The 15,300-nt window shown below is 39.5% G+C and overlaps 1 protein-coding gene across 5 annotated transcripts in view; it reads left to right on the forward strand.

Moving 5' to 3' along the window:
* Positions 1-15,300, forward strand: part of dctn1b (dynactin 1b) — a 53,868-nt gene that overhangs the window by 15,003 nt on the left and 23,565 nt on the right. For 2 of the 5 annotated variants that reach the window (XM_037796731.1, XM_037796733.1), the window contains 8 exons: positions 5,341-5,361; positions 6,672-6,842; positions 9,209-9,232; positions 9,824-10,021; positions 11,778-11,982; positions 13,171-13,249; positions 14,190-14,349; positions 14,589-14,693. In XM_037796731.1, coding sequence (XP_037652659.1) covers positions 5,341-5,361; positions 6,672-6,842; positions 9,209-9,232; positions 9,824-10,021; positions 11,778-11,982; positions 13,171-13,249; positions 14,190-14,349; positions 14,589-14,693 — 963 coding nt within the window. Of the gene's footprint in view, positions 1-3,413; positions 3,432-5,340; positions 5,362-6,671; positions 6,843-9,208; positions 9,233-9,823; positions 10,022-11,777; positions 11,983-13,170; positions 13,250-14,189; positions 14,350-14,588; positions 14,694-15,300 lie in introns of all 5 variants that reach the window. The other 3 variants (XM_037796730.1, XM_037796732.1, XM_037796734.1) reach the window with 3 other exon arrangements.

Below are 15,300 nucleotides of genomic sequence, written 5' to 3' on the forward strand. Positions count from 1 at the left end.
AGCCATAAAGTGTTCAATAATAAATAAATAAATAAATGAATAAAATATGTAAAACAACTAAGGTGGTCAAAGTTAACACAATAACGCATGCGCAAATGAACACAACTAATGTCTTTAACGTGTTAACTTGCGATTTCTAGGTTGTAGCGGGCTCAGTTTTAAAGTTAGAGTGAAAATACTGACATCATATGAAACTATAAAACCTAAAGAATCCATTGGTACCAACCATGTCATACTAACTTGTTACGAAGGAGGTTAAATAACGCTCCAAACGTACACTAAATTTTGGTGAGGAAAAACTGTCATGGACATTTTCAAAGGGGTCCCTTGACCTCTGACCTCCAGATATGTGAATGAAAATGGGTTCTATGGGTACCCACGAGTCTCCCCTTTACAGACATGCCCACTTTATGATAATCACATGCAGTTTGGGGCAAGTCATAGTCAAGTCAGCACACTGACACACTGACAGCTGTTGTTGCCTGTTGGGCTGCAGTTTGTTATGATTTGATTATGTTTTTTATGCTAAATGCAGTACCTGTGAGGGTTTCTGGACAATATTTGTCATTGTTTTGTGTTGTTAATTGATTGCCAATAATAAATATATACATGCATTTGCATAAAGCATCATATTTGCCCACTCCTATGTTGATAAGAGTATTAAATACTTGACAAATAAAAAAAAAAAATCAGATTAGTGAGGAGGGACAAAGTGATATAACTCACTATGATTTTTGTGCTTGTTCTGCTGTCGTATGCGATAAACTTCTTCAGCTTAACTTTTAAGTATTCAAGTATCATGCCTCTCTCAAGTTTCCCCAAGTACGTGAAATAACAGTCACCGTTTTGCTCAGTCAGTACAGGCTGAGCGTGTTGGGTGATGCTGTGTTGATGCTTCCTGGGCAGTAATTGTATCCCCTTGTTGTCCTGCTGGAGGCTGCAGAGCAGTGACCTCAGAGGCAGCGATGCTTCCAGTGTGTGTGCTGGGAAAGCAGGAACTCGATACATATCCACCCATCCCATCATCCTCTCTGTCTGTCTGTCTCTCTCCATCACTTCAGCGGTGGATGTGCTCTCAGAGCAGCACTTAGTGGCGGAGAGAAAGTGAGCGGTTTACAGAGAGAGATGTTTAATATTTCATCAGAACAGATTTCCCTCCGCTGCTCTGTAATGGATACATGTAAACCGTTTTTTATTTCTGCTTCAGCAGCCTGAACTCTGAAGTACTGCTTTTGTCTTTATTTTTTGTGATAAAATTTGATTGATTTTCAATTTATGCATTGGAAAAAAAACAAACATAAATTTAAAACAAAATATTTATTGAGAAAATAAATAAATACATAATATAAAAAAATAATATAATATAAAATAAAAATATTTTAAAAATAAATAAATGAATATAATAATAATAATAATAACAATAATAATAATAATAACATACCCCCCCAAAACAAATTTAAATTAAAGTTAAAATTAAGATTAAAATAAAAATAAAATAAAAATAAAGAAAAAATAAACAGAGCTAATGGCGACACCCACACCGCAAATAGATCTCCATCTAATACACAGGAATGTGTCATGATATAATAAAGTTGCATTAATTCTTGGATTTTACTTGAGACTCCTGTCCAGGATAAGAGAGTTTTCTCTTTTGCACAATACAGCTACTGAACGTTTTCATAGTTATAACATAAAGATAAATAGATAACCACTGGGATTGTTGTTGCGGTAGGTGGAGGACTCCCAACGCAATGCCAGCATATTTTTTTTGGCAGTTAGTCCGGCTAGTAGGATATGTTTTTGTTTCTTCTATCTTTCTCGTAATAATCTCTTTTCTTTTATAATCAGTTCCTCAATACTCTCTATCATATAATCTTACAAAAGAAACCCGACACCGCCTGTATTTACTCTATAGCCTTATGGATTTTCATCACAGTCATCTCAGATTACTTGCTGCCCATTTTCATGCCCACAATGTGAAAGTATTTGAGGTTTAAAGCTCACAGCTAATCAGAGTATCCCCATTTAATTAATCCTCTTAAATCGCTCTCTGGTCCTGCTGAGCTGTTGGTGCAGAGACGGAGATTAGTGGATCTGAGGAAGATATTATGAAAGCTACTCAAATGGATATAGGAATGAACTGACCTATTAAATCACTTTTTGCATTAGTAAATGGGTTCTATGGGTACCCACGAGTCTCCCCTTTACAGACATGCCCACTTTATGATAATCACATGCAGTTTGGGGGCAAGTCATAGTCAAGTCAGCACACTGACACACTGACAGCTGTTGTTGCCTGTTGGGCTGCAGTTAGGATTTGAGCATATTTTTTATGCTAAATGCAGTACCTGTGAGGGTTTCTGGACAATATCTGTCATTGTTTTGTGTTAATAATTGATTTCCAATAATAAATATATACATACATTTGCATAAAGCAGCATATTTGCCCACTCCCATGTTGATAAGAGTATTAAATACTTGACAAATCTCCCTTTAAGGTACATTTTGAACAGATAAAACATGTGATTAATAACAGCAATTGACCGCCCTATTTAAAATAAAAATTTAAAAAGGCAGATACAACTTAAATCTCTTTAATTTGCAATTCAGATCAGGTGTCCTCATTGTTTTTGTCAGCCTCGTTTTAATGAGCCCATAGGAGGCTCTGTGAGTGTTGCTAGGAGACGAGAGGCTTGCATCAGTGTTGCTGCTCATTTTCCTCTCTCACCTCCGTTTACAGCCCCACCCTCCTCCCTCTCACATCCTCTCCTCTGTCTGTCCCCAGTCACACACCGTCTCACCCCTCCCTCCCCGTCTGTCTGTGCTGATGAGTGGGTGGAAGGAGAGAGGGAGGGATGGAGAGGGAGGGAGAGAGAGAGAGAGAGAGGGAGGAGGCTGCACAGTGATGTAATGCATGAGCAGGGCATTGGCTGGGCTGACAAATCACAATAAGCAGAGCGAGAGAAATGAGACAGGAGGAGGGAGGAGAGGAAGGTTAGAGGAGGCGAGGCGTCTCCCGTGAGCAGTAGCGGGTCGGAGGCTCTCGGCAGCGAGATGTCCGAGTGGTAAATCGGAGCAGAAAGGGAAAGGGAGGCACCGACTGAGGGCTCTGGCAAATGGATTATGAGAGAAGCTGAGACGGAGGACTTAAAGGAGGACGATAGCAGGAGGACAGAGGAAGGGAGGGGGAGCCTGGGAAAAAATCGCTGCGGCCATTTGCACCACTGCAGCTTCCCGGCCTGAGTGGCTGCCTGTCTGTCTGTCTGTTCGGCTTCAGCTGTCTGTCTGTCTGTCTGTCCTGGTCTCTGTGGATCGAGCATCTTTACCTGTTTTATCACCTTCCTCTGTGTGTGTGTGTTTCTTGGTGACTGTGTGTGTGTGTGTCTTCTTCTCCTGCAAATATGATGAGACAGACTCCGGCACCCCGGAAGGTACAGCACTCCATATGATCTGCCTTATCTGTATGGATGTTGTTGTTGTTGTCACCATTCATGCTGTAAAGGTCACGCTTGGAAGTTTCAGTTCGTTTTGGTGGGAATTGCCCTTTTTATTTCTCTAAAGTGATATTTGATATTCCCAATGTGGAAGCAGAGGTGTACCTGCAGCTTGGTTTTGTCAGTTTATGTGTGCAGAAGCTTTTTTATTTCAGTAGACTTCAGCGTGTTTCTGTCTACAGCAAAAGCTTTTATCTTTTATTTCGCCTCATCATGCAGAAGCCTTCCACAGCGTTTTTTTTTTTACGAGCTCAATCATTTTTGCCCATCAGGGGGAGAATCAAATGATTTCACTCTTGGTTGCAGATGTAGCTCACAGGCAGATGTGATCTCAGTACAGCTTGCTCTCGTATCTACGGCACGACACACACTATGGCTGTCTGTCAGCTCTTATTTGGTACAGCTGTTAGCTCGGGCTAAATTTCTGCTGAATGGTCCGGCTCTAATCCAATAAAGAATGATAACTGGCCAAAGCCATGGCCGTGCCCAAGCTGAAGCAAAGAGGGAGAGAGTCAGTGTGTAAGAGGACAGGAGGAGGTAAAGTGAAGAAGGTAGAAGAGAAGAGAGAGTCACTTCACTTTAGATTATTCTGCATGAATGTAGTAAATGAATAAAGTACACATTTATTCATCACTCATTTATGATTGGAGACAGAGCAATCCTTTCAGACCTTTGTGTCTATAGTTCCCATCATCAGCACCAAATTACTGTAGTTCTTTCCAGGAAACTTTAATAAGGATATAAAGCGTTACCAATATGTATTAATAATCAGACAAAATAGTGATAATCTGAACATCTAAAGTAGAAATACTTGACAACTGAGCAAACTCCATTTGCTGACTATCATGTGATATGATTTAGCGCTGCAGTGATTAGTTGGTTAATCGATTAGCCGATTAACTGCCAACTTTTTTGATGATCGATTATTCATTTCACTTTAATGCCCAAAATGTGCAGGATTTTCTGTTTTGTCGAGGTCAAGAATCAACTTTGAAACGCAAATTAATTCTCATTAAATTATATATTTTTTGCCACCACTTTTACCTAGTGATAGATTTTATTTCAGGTTTTCTTGATCATCATTGCAATATGGAAAGATTATAGATTATACTCTGAAATTATTGTCCATCTTTAAGCAATTTTGAAAGATTTCGTGAGCCTAAAGGTTAATGTAGAAACAATATCATCTTTAAATATGAGGTAACTTATAAGATCAACCAAAAATACAGTCACAGTAAGCTTTGATCTTCTCAGAATACATTGTGGGATTGTCTCCTTTTCTTCAGTCTCCTTCTCCAAGCAGTTTCATTAAAACAATGTAACCCAGGTCTGATGGAGGAGACTCTCCAGGAGTTGGATATTTCTCTGTGTAGCATGTCTGAAACACGCAATCTAGCAGGATAACAAGCGATTATCCCAGCAAGTGCAGCACAGCAGAATTGGGCTCCTCATTGAACCTCATCTGTGCGAGTCGAGTCACAATGCGGTCATTTAGGTCACCGCGGCCGTGCCAGTCAGTGTCCATGTTGTTACTGAGGTTTTTGGTCACATGGGTGGACGAGATGAGGCCCTGGAGACCAGCTAGGACAAGAGACATGAGGAGGAAAAACAACAGAGCACAGATCTGTAGAGATGTTACGTGACAATGGATCCATTGTGGAGCTTTTCAGAGGTTTTTATCGTCCGTTTTCATGCAACCATCTCGTCCGTTTGTGTGTGATTTCCAGTTCAATATGAAACGTTGCCTTGAATCACTAACCCTGGCTGTTTGTTTCCTTCCCTTCCCTCCTCTCCTTCTATCCTCCTCTACTGCCCTTTGACCTTTTCCACTTCCTCTCCTCCTCAGACCACGGCCAGAAGGCCCAAGGTGAGCCCAGTCCTCAAAGTCTGCAGGGCTTCCCATTACTATCACTTTGAGTTATTTATTTATGTGTGGTTGTTGTTTCACGTCATGCAGCTGTGTGTGTGTTTGTGGGAGTGTTGCCAAGACAGTAGTGACATTACATCACCAGACATGATTCACAATACATTTTATTATATTATTTTGGTCAATAGCACCAATATCTTTCTACTCGCACATTGCTGTTTTTCTTTATTTTGTCAATTTCAACTTCTTCACATTTACATTTACAGCATAAATACTGTTTCTTTTCCTAAAGAATTCACATGTTCAATATTCAGTTTTATTTCCTCTGCTGTAGCAGGTTTATATACTGTTGCTTTTGTTCAGTTTTGTCCTTTTCTGTTGTTGTTTTAATTAGTTCCAGCAGTTTTTAGCATATTACTTGCTTTGTTTGCTTTCTAATTTTGGTTTCATGCATTTTTCTGTTGCAGTTTTATATTTGTGTCCTAAATCAGGTTTGGGGCTGTCACGGAGGTCTATTGATGAATTGGCAGTTTTCAATTACAATAAAAAAATGAAGAATTTCTCAACATGATAGAAAATTAGAAGTACCTAAAAATATGTATATATATAAATATCAAATGGGTTTAGGTCAGTTTGGTAATTATACCTGTATAGCTGAAAGTGAATAGCTTTATAGTGTAAATTTGTAAATCTGTGAAAAAGGTTGTGAGCGCTCCCCATCCTTATAAGAGTTTATCAGTTAACTGCTGGTTAGCTCGGAAAGTAGCGAGTTATCGAAGGAAGCACATGATGTAAGTTAGCATGCAACTGCTAAGCCTCTGCTAAATGCTAGTTTATATTAAAATTAGGCAGTTTTTATAATGAGTGTGTTTACATGGACATTAGTATTCTGGTTATGTGTTGCACATAAACTAAACTTCATATCTGGATCCAGGTTTCTGATATTTCCTGTCAGGTTTGCAAGTTACAACGTCCTTAACCAGTAAAAACAAAGAAATATTATGGTAATGTTCAACACGCAGAAATAAAAGGAAAGTCTGACATCAGGCGGCCAGAAATAAACCGTGTTTATTCTCAACTGTTGAGCTCAATCTGTACAGAAACAAGCAAAAAACACCTCCGCACACAGCATGTATACAGAGATAGAAACAACCAGGATACTATGTGCATGTAAACATGCTCGGTTAGAGACCTCCATTTTGGCCACTAAAACATCATCGGACAACCATTTATACCCAGAGAGATCTTTTCATTAAACACCTAGTTATGTTTTTTCCTCATTATGTTTTTTTTCCTCTTGGTTTATTCAGCAGCCCAGCCGACCTGCTGCTGGGAAGGGGGCTGCGTCCGGCTCGGCCTCGGCCTCTGCTGGAGAGATGAGCAGCAGCGAGCCCAGCACGCCGGCCCAGACCCCTCTGGCGGCTCCGGTCATCCCCACCCTCCACTCCCCTGGAAACCCTCCGGTCCCCGTTCCCAGCAAGGTCAGCTATCAGCTTTAAAACATCACGCTGTAGTAGTAGTAGTAGTAGTAATAGTAGTAGTAGTAGTCATGCTGTAGTAGTAGTAGTAGTAGTAGTAGTAGTACCAGTAGTAGTAGTAGTCACGCTGTAGTATTAGTAGTAGTAGTAGTAGTAGTAGTAGTAGTAACTGGGAAAGGTAGCTTGCCAATGAATTTAGAACAAGGAGCATCCACCAGATACTGAGAAGATACAGCAAGTCTTCATTCTTTATGCAGTACATGTTTACATTTTAGATTTTATTGCTTTTACAAATAGGAACCAGGTGACTAATGTCAGCTACGAAGAAACATTTTGCTCAATAAATACCTGTCTGTGATCAGGAATAAAAAGGGCGACATGTGACGCTGTTGTTTGGTAACACGGTGCACATCGTGCCAACAAGATCAAAGACGTCTCAGGGCTCAGTGCATAAGCCATAGGAGCAGAAGTGTGGGAGGTAAATCAGATGTGACATTTCCTTCGCTATAGCTCCTCTAAATATACAGGTTTTTTTTGCACAGCTGTCAGTTTGTATTGGTGTCATAAAAAAATAAATCTGGCATTAGCCAGAGGCTTTAACTGGTGTCTTAAAATACAGTCAGGCAGGCAACATATAAAACACATAACAGAAAGTGTGTGAATGTGATTAAAGCGAGAAACACTAAATATTTTGTTCTAATTCATAATGTTGCACCAATCTTTTAGTTATATAATCCATCCTTTAATTTTCTAAACAGCTTATCCTCTTCATGGTCACAGGTGGCTGGAGTTTATCCCAGCATGCACTGGGTATGAGGCAGGGTAAATCCTGCACAGGGTGTTTGTCTACTGCAGGGCTGAAAATGGAAATAGATTCATATTTTTTAAGAAGGAGGCAAATTGCTTGGATGTACATTGCTATTCCACAATGCAATGCACAAAGGAAATGAAGGAACTGCCCACAGCTGGAAAAAAAATAAAATAAAATGTTGGTGGTGACAAAACAGCTCAAAATGAATCTTGGAAAACAAAAAAAATAGTTATAAATCTTTGGAAAAAACATTTTTATGTCTCTTTGAAGCTTAACTGGCAGCGACATCCGATGTCACACATATTGCATCATTTCCTGTTAGTATAAATAAAATATTTATTTTTTATTTTTTGTATACTAGCTACCAAAACTTTAGACTATGACGATTAGTACAGGTAGTATAGTATATACTATATAGAATTAGTATGGATGATTTGGGACACAGCTTTAGTGTTCAGCTGGGATTGGTCACAAGTTCAACAGACCACACCTGAGATTCAATAAGACTTGTACCTTTCAGTCTACAGAAGTTAGTTAGTTAGTTAGTTACCTAAAGGGCAACAGTAAGTGTTTTTTCTACATACAACGCTGAGTGTGGCGTTCATTTTTAATCAAATAACCAGTAAAACAGTAAAAAGCAATCTTTTTTTATTTAAATTTTTTTTGGAAAAGGCGTTATCACAGTGTTTGCAAAACCTTTACAGATAGTTATACTTAACTCTTTTCCCGTTTTAAGATACATGTACAGTTTATATGCATATGCACAAAAAACGGCATGCGGATGCCACTGTACTTGTTGGTCAACTCAGTCTTCTGGAGAACTGTGGGTCCTCCAACCTCTCTTAGTAAAAAGCAATCTTAATGTTATTCTGTATGTTTTAAGATTTCTTCCAAATGAGTCCTTTAGAATTATTTGAGCTGTAAGAGGTTTTGAGTCATCCACACATTTATATCATGAATGCATTCAGCAAAAGTGTTAAAATCATCTGGATATACAGCGGGGTGTCATCTGTATAGATGTGAATACTTATTTGAAGCACTGCTGAATGCTTAAACATACCAATGAAAGAGAAGTGGGACCAGGATTGAGCTCTGAGGGACACCACACTCCACACTCAGTCTACTTCAGCTGATACTTATATAAATAAATACTGCTACTTTACATCTAATATCATCAGTGTACAATAGTCTCCTGCTTTTGCTCTGAAGTGATAATTTATGAGATTTTGTCCACGAGGAACAGACTCAAGAGGAAGTGTCTGCATATCAGCTGATGAGTTTCAGTCTGCTGCTTCTCAGAAATGAGATGAAGCCGTAAATAGTGATTATCTCTGGAGCACAGCATGATTAAGACGTCCAAATGTGAGTCGATTTGATCCACTAAAGTTGCTTAATTGTCTGTGAACTCTTCGTTAATCAAGTTGCGATGGAGAGAAGCAACATGTACTTTAATTCGTCGTTAAATGTCACAGATTAACATTTTGTAAAAGTCAGCTGCCATGTGGTGTTTAATTTTAAGGCCGACTTAATCAGTCTGATTCGTATTTTGTCCCTTCAGGAGGACGTCGCTATGGAAACACAGGTGCAGTCATGTCGCGTGATGTGATGATTTTTTTTGCACTTGATATTGAAGTGTTGTTTTTTCTCTCTCACTAACTATCTTTTAACAAGCTGTCAAAGGTGTGACTTTCTAGTCTTTAATTGGTGTGTGAAGTGGCTTTGTCTCTGTTCACAGGCTGGATTTCTTTATTGCAGGATTACATTAACATCTCTTGCTGTTGAGTTCTGTGTGTTAATAAGCGTATATTGTAAGTGTGTCCTTCCCGACGACGAGGCATATATGTGTGTGTTTTGACGCTGACTTTCTCCACTCCACAGGTGGAGTCACTGCATGGCAAGTGAAATTAAAGCTTCCTAACACATAAAAAGATGAAAGTGTGGTTACATTAGGGTGAAAGCTTTAGACCCGATCCACTGCTTTAGGAATCATGAAAGTTAAATGATTAAAGAAACATTAAAGAATGAAAAACTGGAGTAATGGAGCAGGGCTGAAGCCTCCTTTTGTGTCTTACAGTGCTTTTACTTTTTTAAAACGTGTGATTACTAATTAAATCTTTACTTTTTCATCTCATCCTCCCGTCCTCCTTCTCCTCCATATGTCCTCCGTATCCAGGAGGAGGAGGCGCTGCGTGTTCAGGTGAAGGACCTGGAGGAGAAGCTGGAGACGCTGAAGATGAAGCGGACGGAGGACAAGGCCAAGCTGAAGGAGCTGGAGAAGCACAAGATCCAGCTGGAGCAGCTGCAGGAGTGGAAGACCAAGATGCAGGAGCAGCAGGCCGAGCTGCAGAAACAACTCAAAGAGGCCAAGAGGGTAAGAAGCAACAGATGAAAGTGTAAATGATGGAGAGGTTGTCTGATGAATGAATGGGTGGGTGGAGGATGTTATTAGTGCATCCACAAAATGGCTGCAGAAACAAGTGAGGGGAAGTCAAGATGATAAAAATGAAGCTGATTTTTCTCACAACAATTACAGTAAAACAGTCGTTAATAAATTCAACTTATATAGCGCTTTTCAAGGACTCAAAGGAAATTAAATTCTTAGATCTCAAGCTCTTACAGATATATATATTTTTTTAAATCACGTTAATGGAACAAAATGTAATTAGAATCTAACACATAAAACAGTGCAGCAGCTAAAATTTAGGAATATGAAATAAAATACTGTGGTAGCCAGAAGAGTAATAGTAAAATGTATAAACTGTATGTAAGTCAAGTTGTGTAGATATGACTATAAACAGTGTAATAGTGTAAAAATGGAATAGTGAAGAATAAGATTTATGGCTATGGGCTACAGTAAAAAAAGATTAAATCTGCAAGCGGCAATGAACGGGCTCTCACCCCTTGTGTTAAACACGCATGAACCCAATCGCTGAATATTCTTGCGCTGTTCACAGGTTTTGATGTATGAAATAAAAAAAAAAAAATTAGATATGTTTTTGAACATGAGAGCAACTCTGGCTTGCGTTTGGAGGCACTATGGTGGCAGTGATAGGCCACCCTTCGAGCCCTTTCTCTGCAGAACTATGCAATTTTTGCCAGTTCTGAAGCGTGTACAAATTTCTGTGAGTTTTCATTCATCCCAAGCCCCTCAAAAATGTGACTCCGTAGCAGAATAATAATAATCTGAACAAAAAACAATAGGTTTCTTCGCTCTTCATGTCAAGGTAGCATCTCCAAACGTTGTACTAGGGCTCTGTTTGTTTTTAAAGACAGATGCTGATGTTTTTATATTGGAGCTTCTGATATCTGATACTTTGCGGTGCTGTTCAGTGCTTTTAAAGATCCTAAAAAACAATCAGAATCAATCAGTTTCTTACTATGAACAATTGGATTCTACATGAGCACAATAACTTATTATTATTTACATGAAAGATTTCAGTATTTGTGTTTTTTGTTTTTGCTTCTCCTGCTGCTTTGAAGTGTCTCAGTTGGAAAAAAAAAAATGAATGCATATCTGATGACGTGTTTTTGATTTGTTTGTTTATGTTGCCGGGGACTGTCAATCAAATCTGATCAAACCACACCGTCCTGAGTTTTTGACTATTTAACTCTTCATAAAATAAGGATGTTTTTTTCCCAGACTTTAACTTCTTGCTTATGTAGTCATGAATATCTAATGTTATAGAGAAATACTTCAGACTGTGAACTTTGAATAGTGAAGAACAAAATGTATGCTTTTGGGCAGAAATTAAAAATAATGTACCAAATGTAACATGAAGGTAACGTAACCTCTCCTAACTATGAAGTTGTCTTTAAGTTTCACCATTTCTATATTAACAAATGACAAGGAATCATGTCTTTCATACAAAAACAGTACTCTGGCCAGGGTGGAGGAGACAGTATTTCCACTAATATGAGACAAACCCACATTAATGAAATCATAAGGCAGACTGGCCAACCACACCCATAGAGCAGCAGCAGGAAAAACAAATAAATTAACTTCCTTTTAAAGTGAGTAATGAACTGAAAAAAAAGATTGAATGCATAAAGAGAGAAACATTTCCTTGCAGACCGTATTATAGACAACTGTACATAACTTACTACTATACATAATAATGTGTGTGTAGGAGGCAAAAGAAGCCCAGGAGGCGAAGGAGCATTACATGGAGGAGATGTCGGACACGGCGGATGCGATCGAGATGGCCACTCTGGATAAGGAGATGGCCGAGGAGAGGGCCGAGTCTCTGCAGCTGGAGGTCGACTCCCTCAAGGAGAAAGTGGACGAGCTCACAATGGACTTGGAGATCCTCAAGCACGAGATCGAGGAGAAAGGTACGGCTGAGACGCAGACACGAAGACATGTTTTATTATAAACATAAGCCTCTGTGTAACACATACTTAACCCAACATGTGGAAACTGACATGAGTTTTATCTAAAAATAATTATTATTACATGTTGATGTTGCGTCAGTCATCTCATTTTGAAAACCGGACGTAGTCACACGTGTAGCCTTCCACTAACTTCTCCAAGTCTGTCGCTAGCTCTTCTCGTCAGCTCGATCTGGACCGTTTTGAATACATTTCCCTTGAATGCCAGTAGTGCTAAATAGTCAGTAGCCTATACAGTATATGGGTGCAGTACAATTTTAGCGAGGTTGATCCAACCTGGCAAAGTAAAGCGTTGTGGTTCCTTAACAAAAATAAGTTTTTCTCGCAATTTATGATTGAAATCTCTGAATATCTCTGAATATTCAACTTTTTTCTCGTCAATTTACCAATTCAATCTCAGAAGTGTTTTTTCTCTGAATATTCCCCCCCTCCTCTGGCTCTGTAATTTATTTATTTATTTTAACTACAAGCCCCAATACGCTGCTGTACTTTTCATTCTGCTTTAATACACAATTGTTTCAATTTTAAGGCCTAAAAAAAATAATTCTCAACATAATATCAGAAATAAACCTGTGAACTGTTAAAAAAAACAACAAATGGTCTCATTTACCAAATAGAAAAATGCTTAAAATTCTCTCTACAGCAGGGAACCAAATGAAATAATTATGTTGCAGTCTGAGCTGCACTCTGTGTCAACTATGAATTCTGAAATTTAAAACTTCAATGTTGCATAAAATATGAATGAGTTATTCTCGTGTTCAGTTACTATCAAGTGGCACAGGAGCAGAAAAACAACTGTTAGCCAGCAGCGTGGTTAGACTGTTGAAGTGGTGCTGAGCCGCTCATCGGTGACCTCTGAGTGCAGGTGGCTGATGCTTCCTACTTTTTCTTTGTCCTGGAAAGTTTTTTTATTTACAACTAAGAGTGATCAAAGCCAACTCAAAAGAACAGCACCATTTCTTTAATTAAAACTTGTCATCGTCTCTTTTGGCAATAAAATGCAGAAACATCAATTCTCTTCAAGTATTGTTCTTGTTTTTTTTAAACACTGCAGAAAAAAGGAAATATATCATATACCACTGGTCTTGAAACTGCAGAGCTCAGTTGTGTTTTTTTGTGGGATTCTCACAGGTTCGGACGGTGCTGCCTCCAGTTACCATGTGAAACAGCTGGAAGAGCAGAACGGGAGACTGAAGGAAGCGCTGGTCAGGTGGGTGTGTTGACGCTCTTCACCCTGCAGGAAAAGTCATGAAACTGTCATTTAGCTTCATTAAAGTTGACCATAAATAGAGAGAAGAAAGAAAGAAATTCAACAAAGTTCTTGATCCAGACGTCTCTTTTTTTAAAATCAAGATTTATTCAGATTTCTCAATATATACAATATACACTTCCCACAGCAACAAAACAAAGTTGAATCACCTGAAACTTAGAATCATTGTGTTTTCGTTAGCTTAGAATGAGCCCTTCATATCTACATAGGGAGCAGGTCCTCTTCACGGAGCTTGCCATGTTGCATCGCCATGTTTCTACAGTAGCTCAGAACGGACAAACCAAACACTGACTCTAGAGAGAGACTTTCATGTTTTTACGTTACCTGAAGGCCACCGTAGTTCTCCGACACGCTTGTGAAACTGCGGTAACGTGAGCCGCAGAGTGCAAAACCGTGGTGCCGCCGTCTGACTTTCGTTGCTCCAAAAGTAGTATTATTATGGTATGGATGGCCTCTGAGAGAGGCGAACGAAGTAGCCACGGTTTTGCACTCGGCGACTCACGTTACCTCAGTCTTGGAAAGGGAGGAGTGAGCGGAGGGGTACTCAGTTTGTTGCAATCTGCAACCACACCACTGAATGCCACCAAATCCTACATACTGGACCTTTTAAGAAATAGTTCTATTGAAAGTAATCGTCCATTTGTCAAGGAGGAGTTGCCCTATTGTCAAGAGGGTATTATCTCTGCTGGCCGGCTTGTACAGTAATCTCTCCGCTGCTGGAACGGAGAACTAACCTCTAACTTCCAAAAATGGTAGAATGAGACGTTTAGCCAGCAAAGTACGTAGAGAAATGAATAGCTTGCCCTAAATATGTGTCAATAGACGGGTTTATCACCTGATCCTGATCTTAATGGTCTGTTATTTTCCCCCCGTGTGTCAGGATGCGTGACCTGTCGTCGTCAGAGAAGCAGGAACACGTGAAGTTGCAGAGGCAGACGGAGAAGAAGAACGTGGAGCTGGACACTCAGAGGAGCCTGAAAGAAAAGCTGCAGGAGGAGATGACGGCGGCAGAAAAGACCATCGACGAGCTCAAAGAACAGGTTTTTATTACACGGAGCTTCTGAGCTGCTGCAGTGACATAAATCAAGTCTGCAGGCCACCAGCGTCTCTACTGAGCAGTGGTTTAGGCTGTTTCTTTTACATTCAGTTGAGATATTTGTTTGAAGTTAAACTTAATGTAATGGGAACATTTAAAGCTGATATTAGCTTGGTGTTATGAAATACCAAATAGACAAATTATACTTGTATTTCTGATGATGATGATGATGTTTTGTTTCAGGTGGATGCAGCTTTGGGGGCGGAGGAGATGGTGGAGATGCTGACGGAGAGGAACCTGGACCTGGAGGAGAAAGTCAGGGAGATGAGAGAGACGGTCACCGACCTGGTGAGTGAGAATCATCAGTTCATTGAGTTTAACATGAACTTTATCTAATATGAGAGAGACTTGATTCAATTTGTTCATTTGAAGAATCTAACGACTAGAGATTTGTGCATTTCCCACTCACTCATTTCCCTAGTCAGTATCTGTGTGTGTGTTTGTCGGACTATAAAAGGTCAGAGAAAATTAAATTGCCTCCGTTTGCTGACTCATTTCATTATTGATATGAGCCAAAATCATTAATATGTATGCTGCCCTCTGGTGTTTATCACTGTAGTCATAGACTCTGTTATCCATTGACCTCCATCAGAACAGATATAGAAGAAACCTAAGTAAGTAATCACTTACAGTATGTGCAGACTTTTTATGATAAAACCATTACGGTGGCACACGTTTTTGCAACACGTTCTCATCCCAACTCGTCACATACCTCCACTACATACATCCACTTTGACACGCCCCTTGCCCTTACTTTATTTTTGGCATCAAATCCACTATAGTTACCTTTGGCGTCACTTTAGGATTAGGCTACAGGGAAGAACTACATGGTTTGGCTTAAAACTACGTTTGTTAAGTGAAAATGACACTGAACAGCGAGGCCTGGATGAAAGCC

Source organism: Sebastes umbrosus, chromosome 16 (genome assembly GCF_015220745.1).
Source record: "Sebastes umbrosus isolate fSebUmb1 chromosome 16, fSebUmb1.pri, whole genome shotgun sequence".
Classification (NCBI taxonomy): Eukaryota; Metazoa; Chordata; class Actinopteri; order Perciformes; family Sebastidae; genus Sebastes; species Sebastes umbrosus.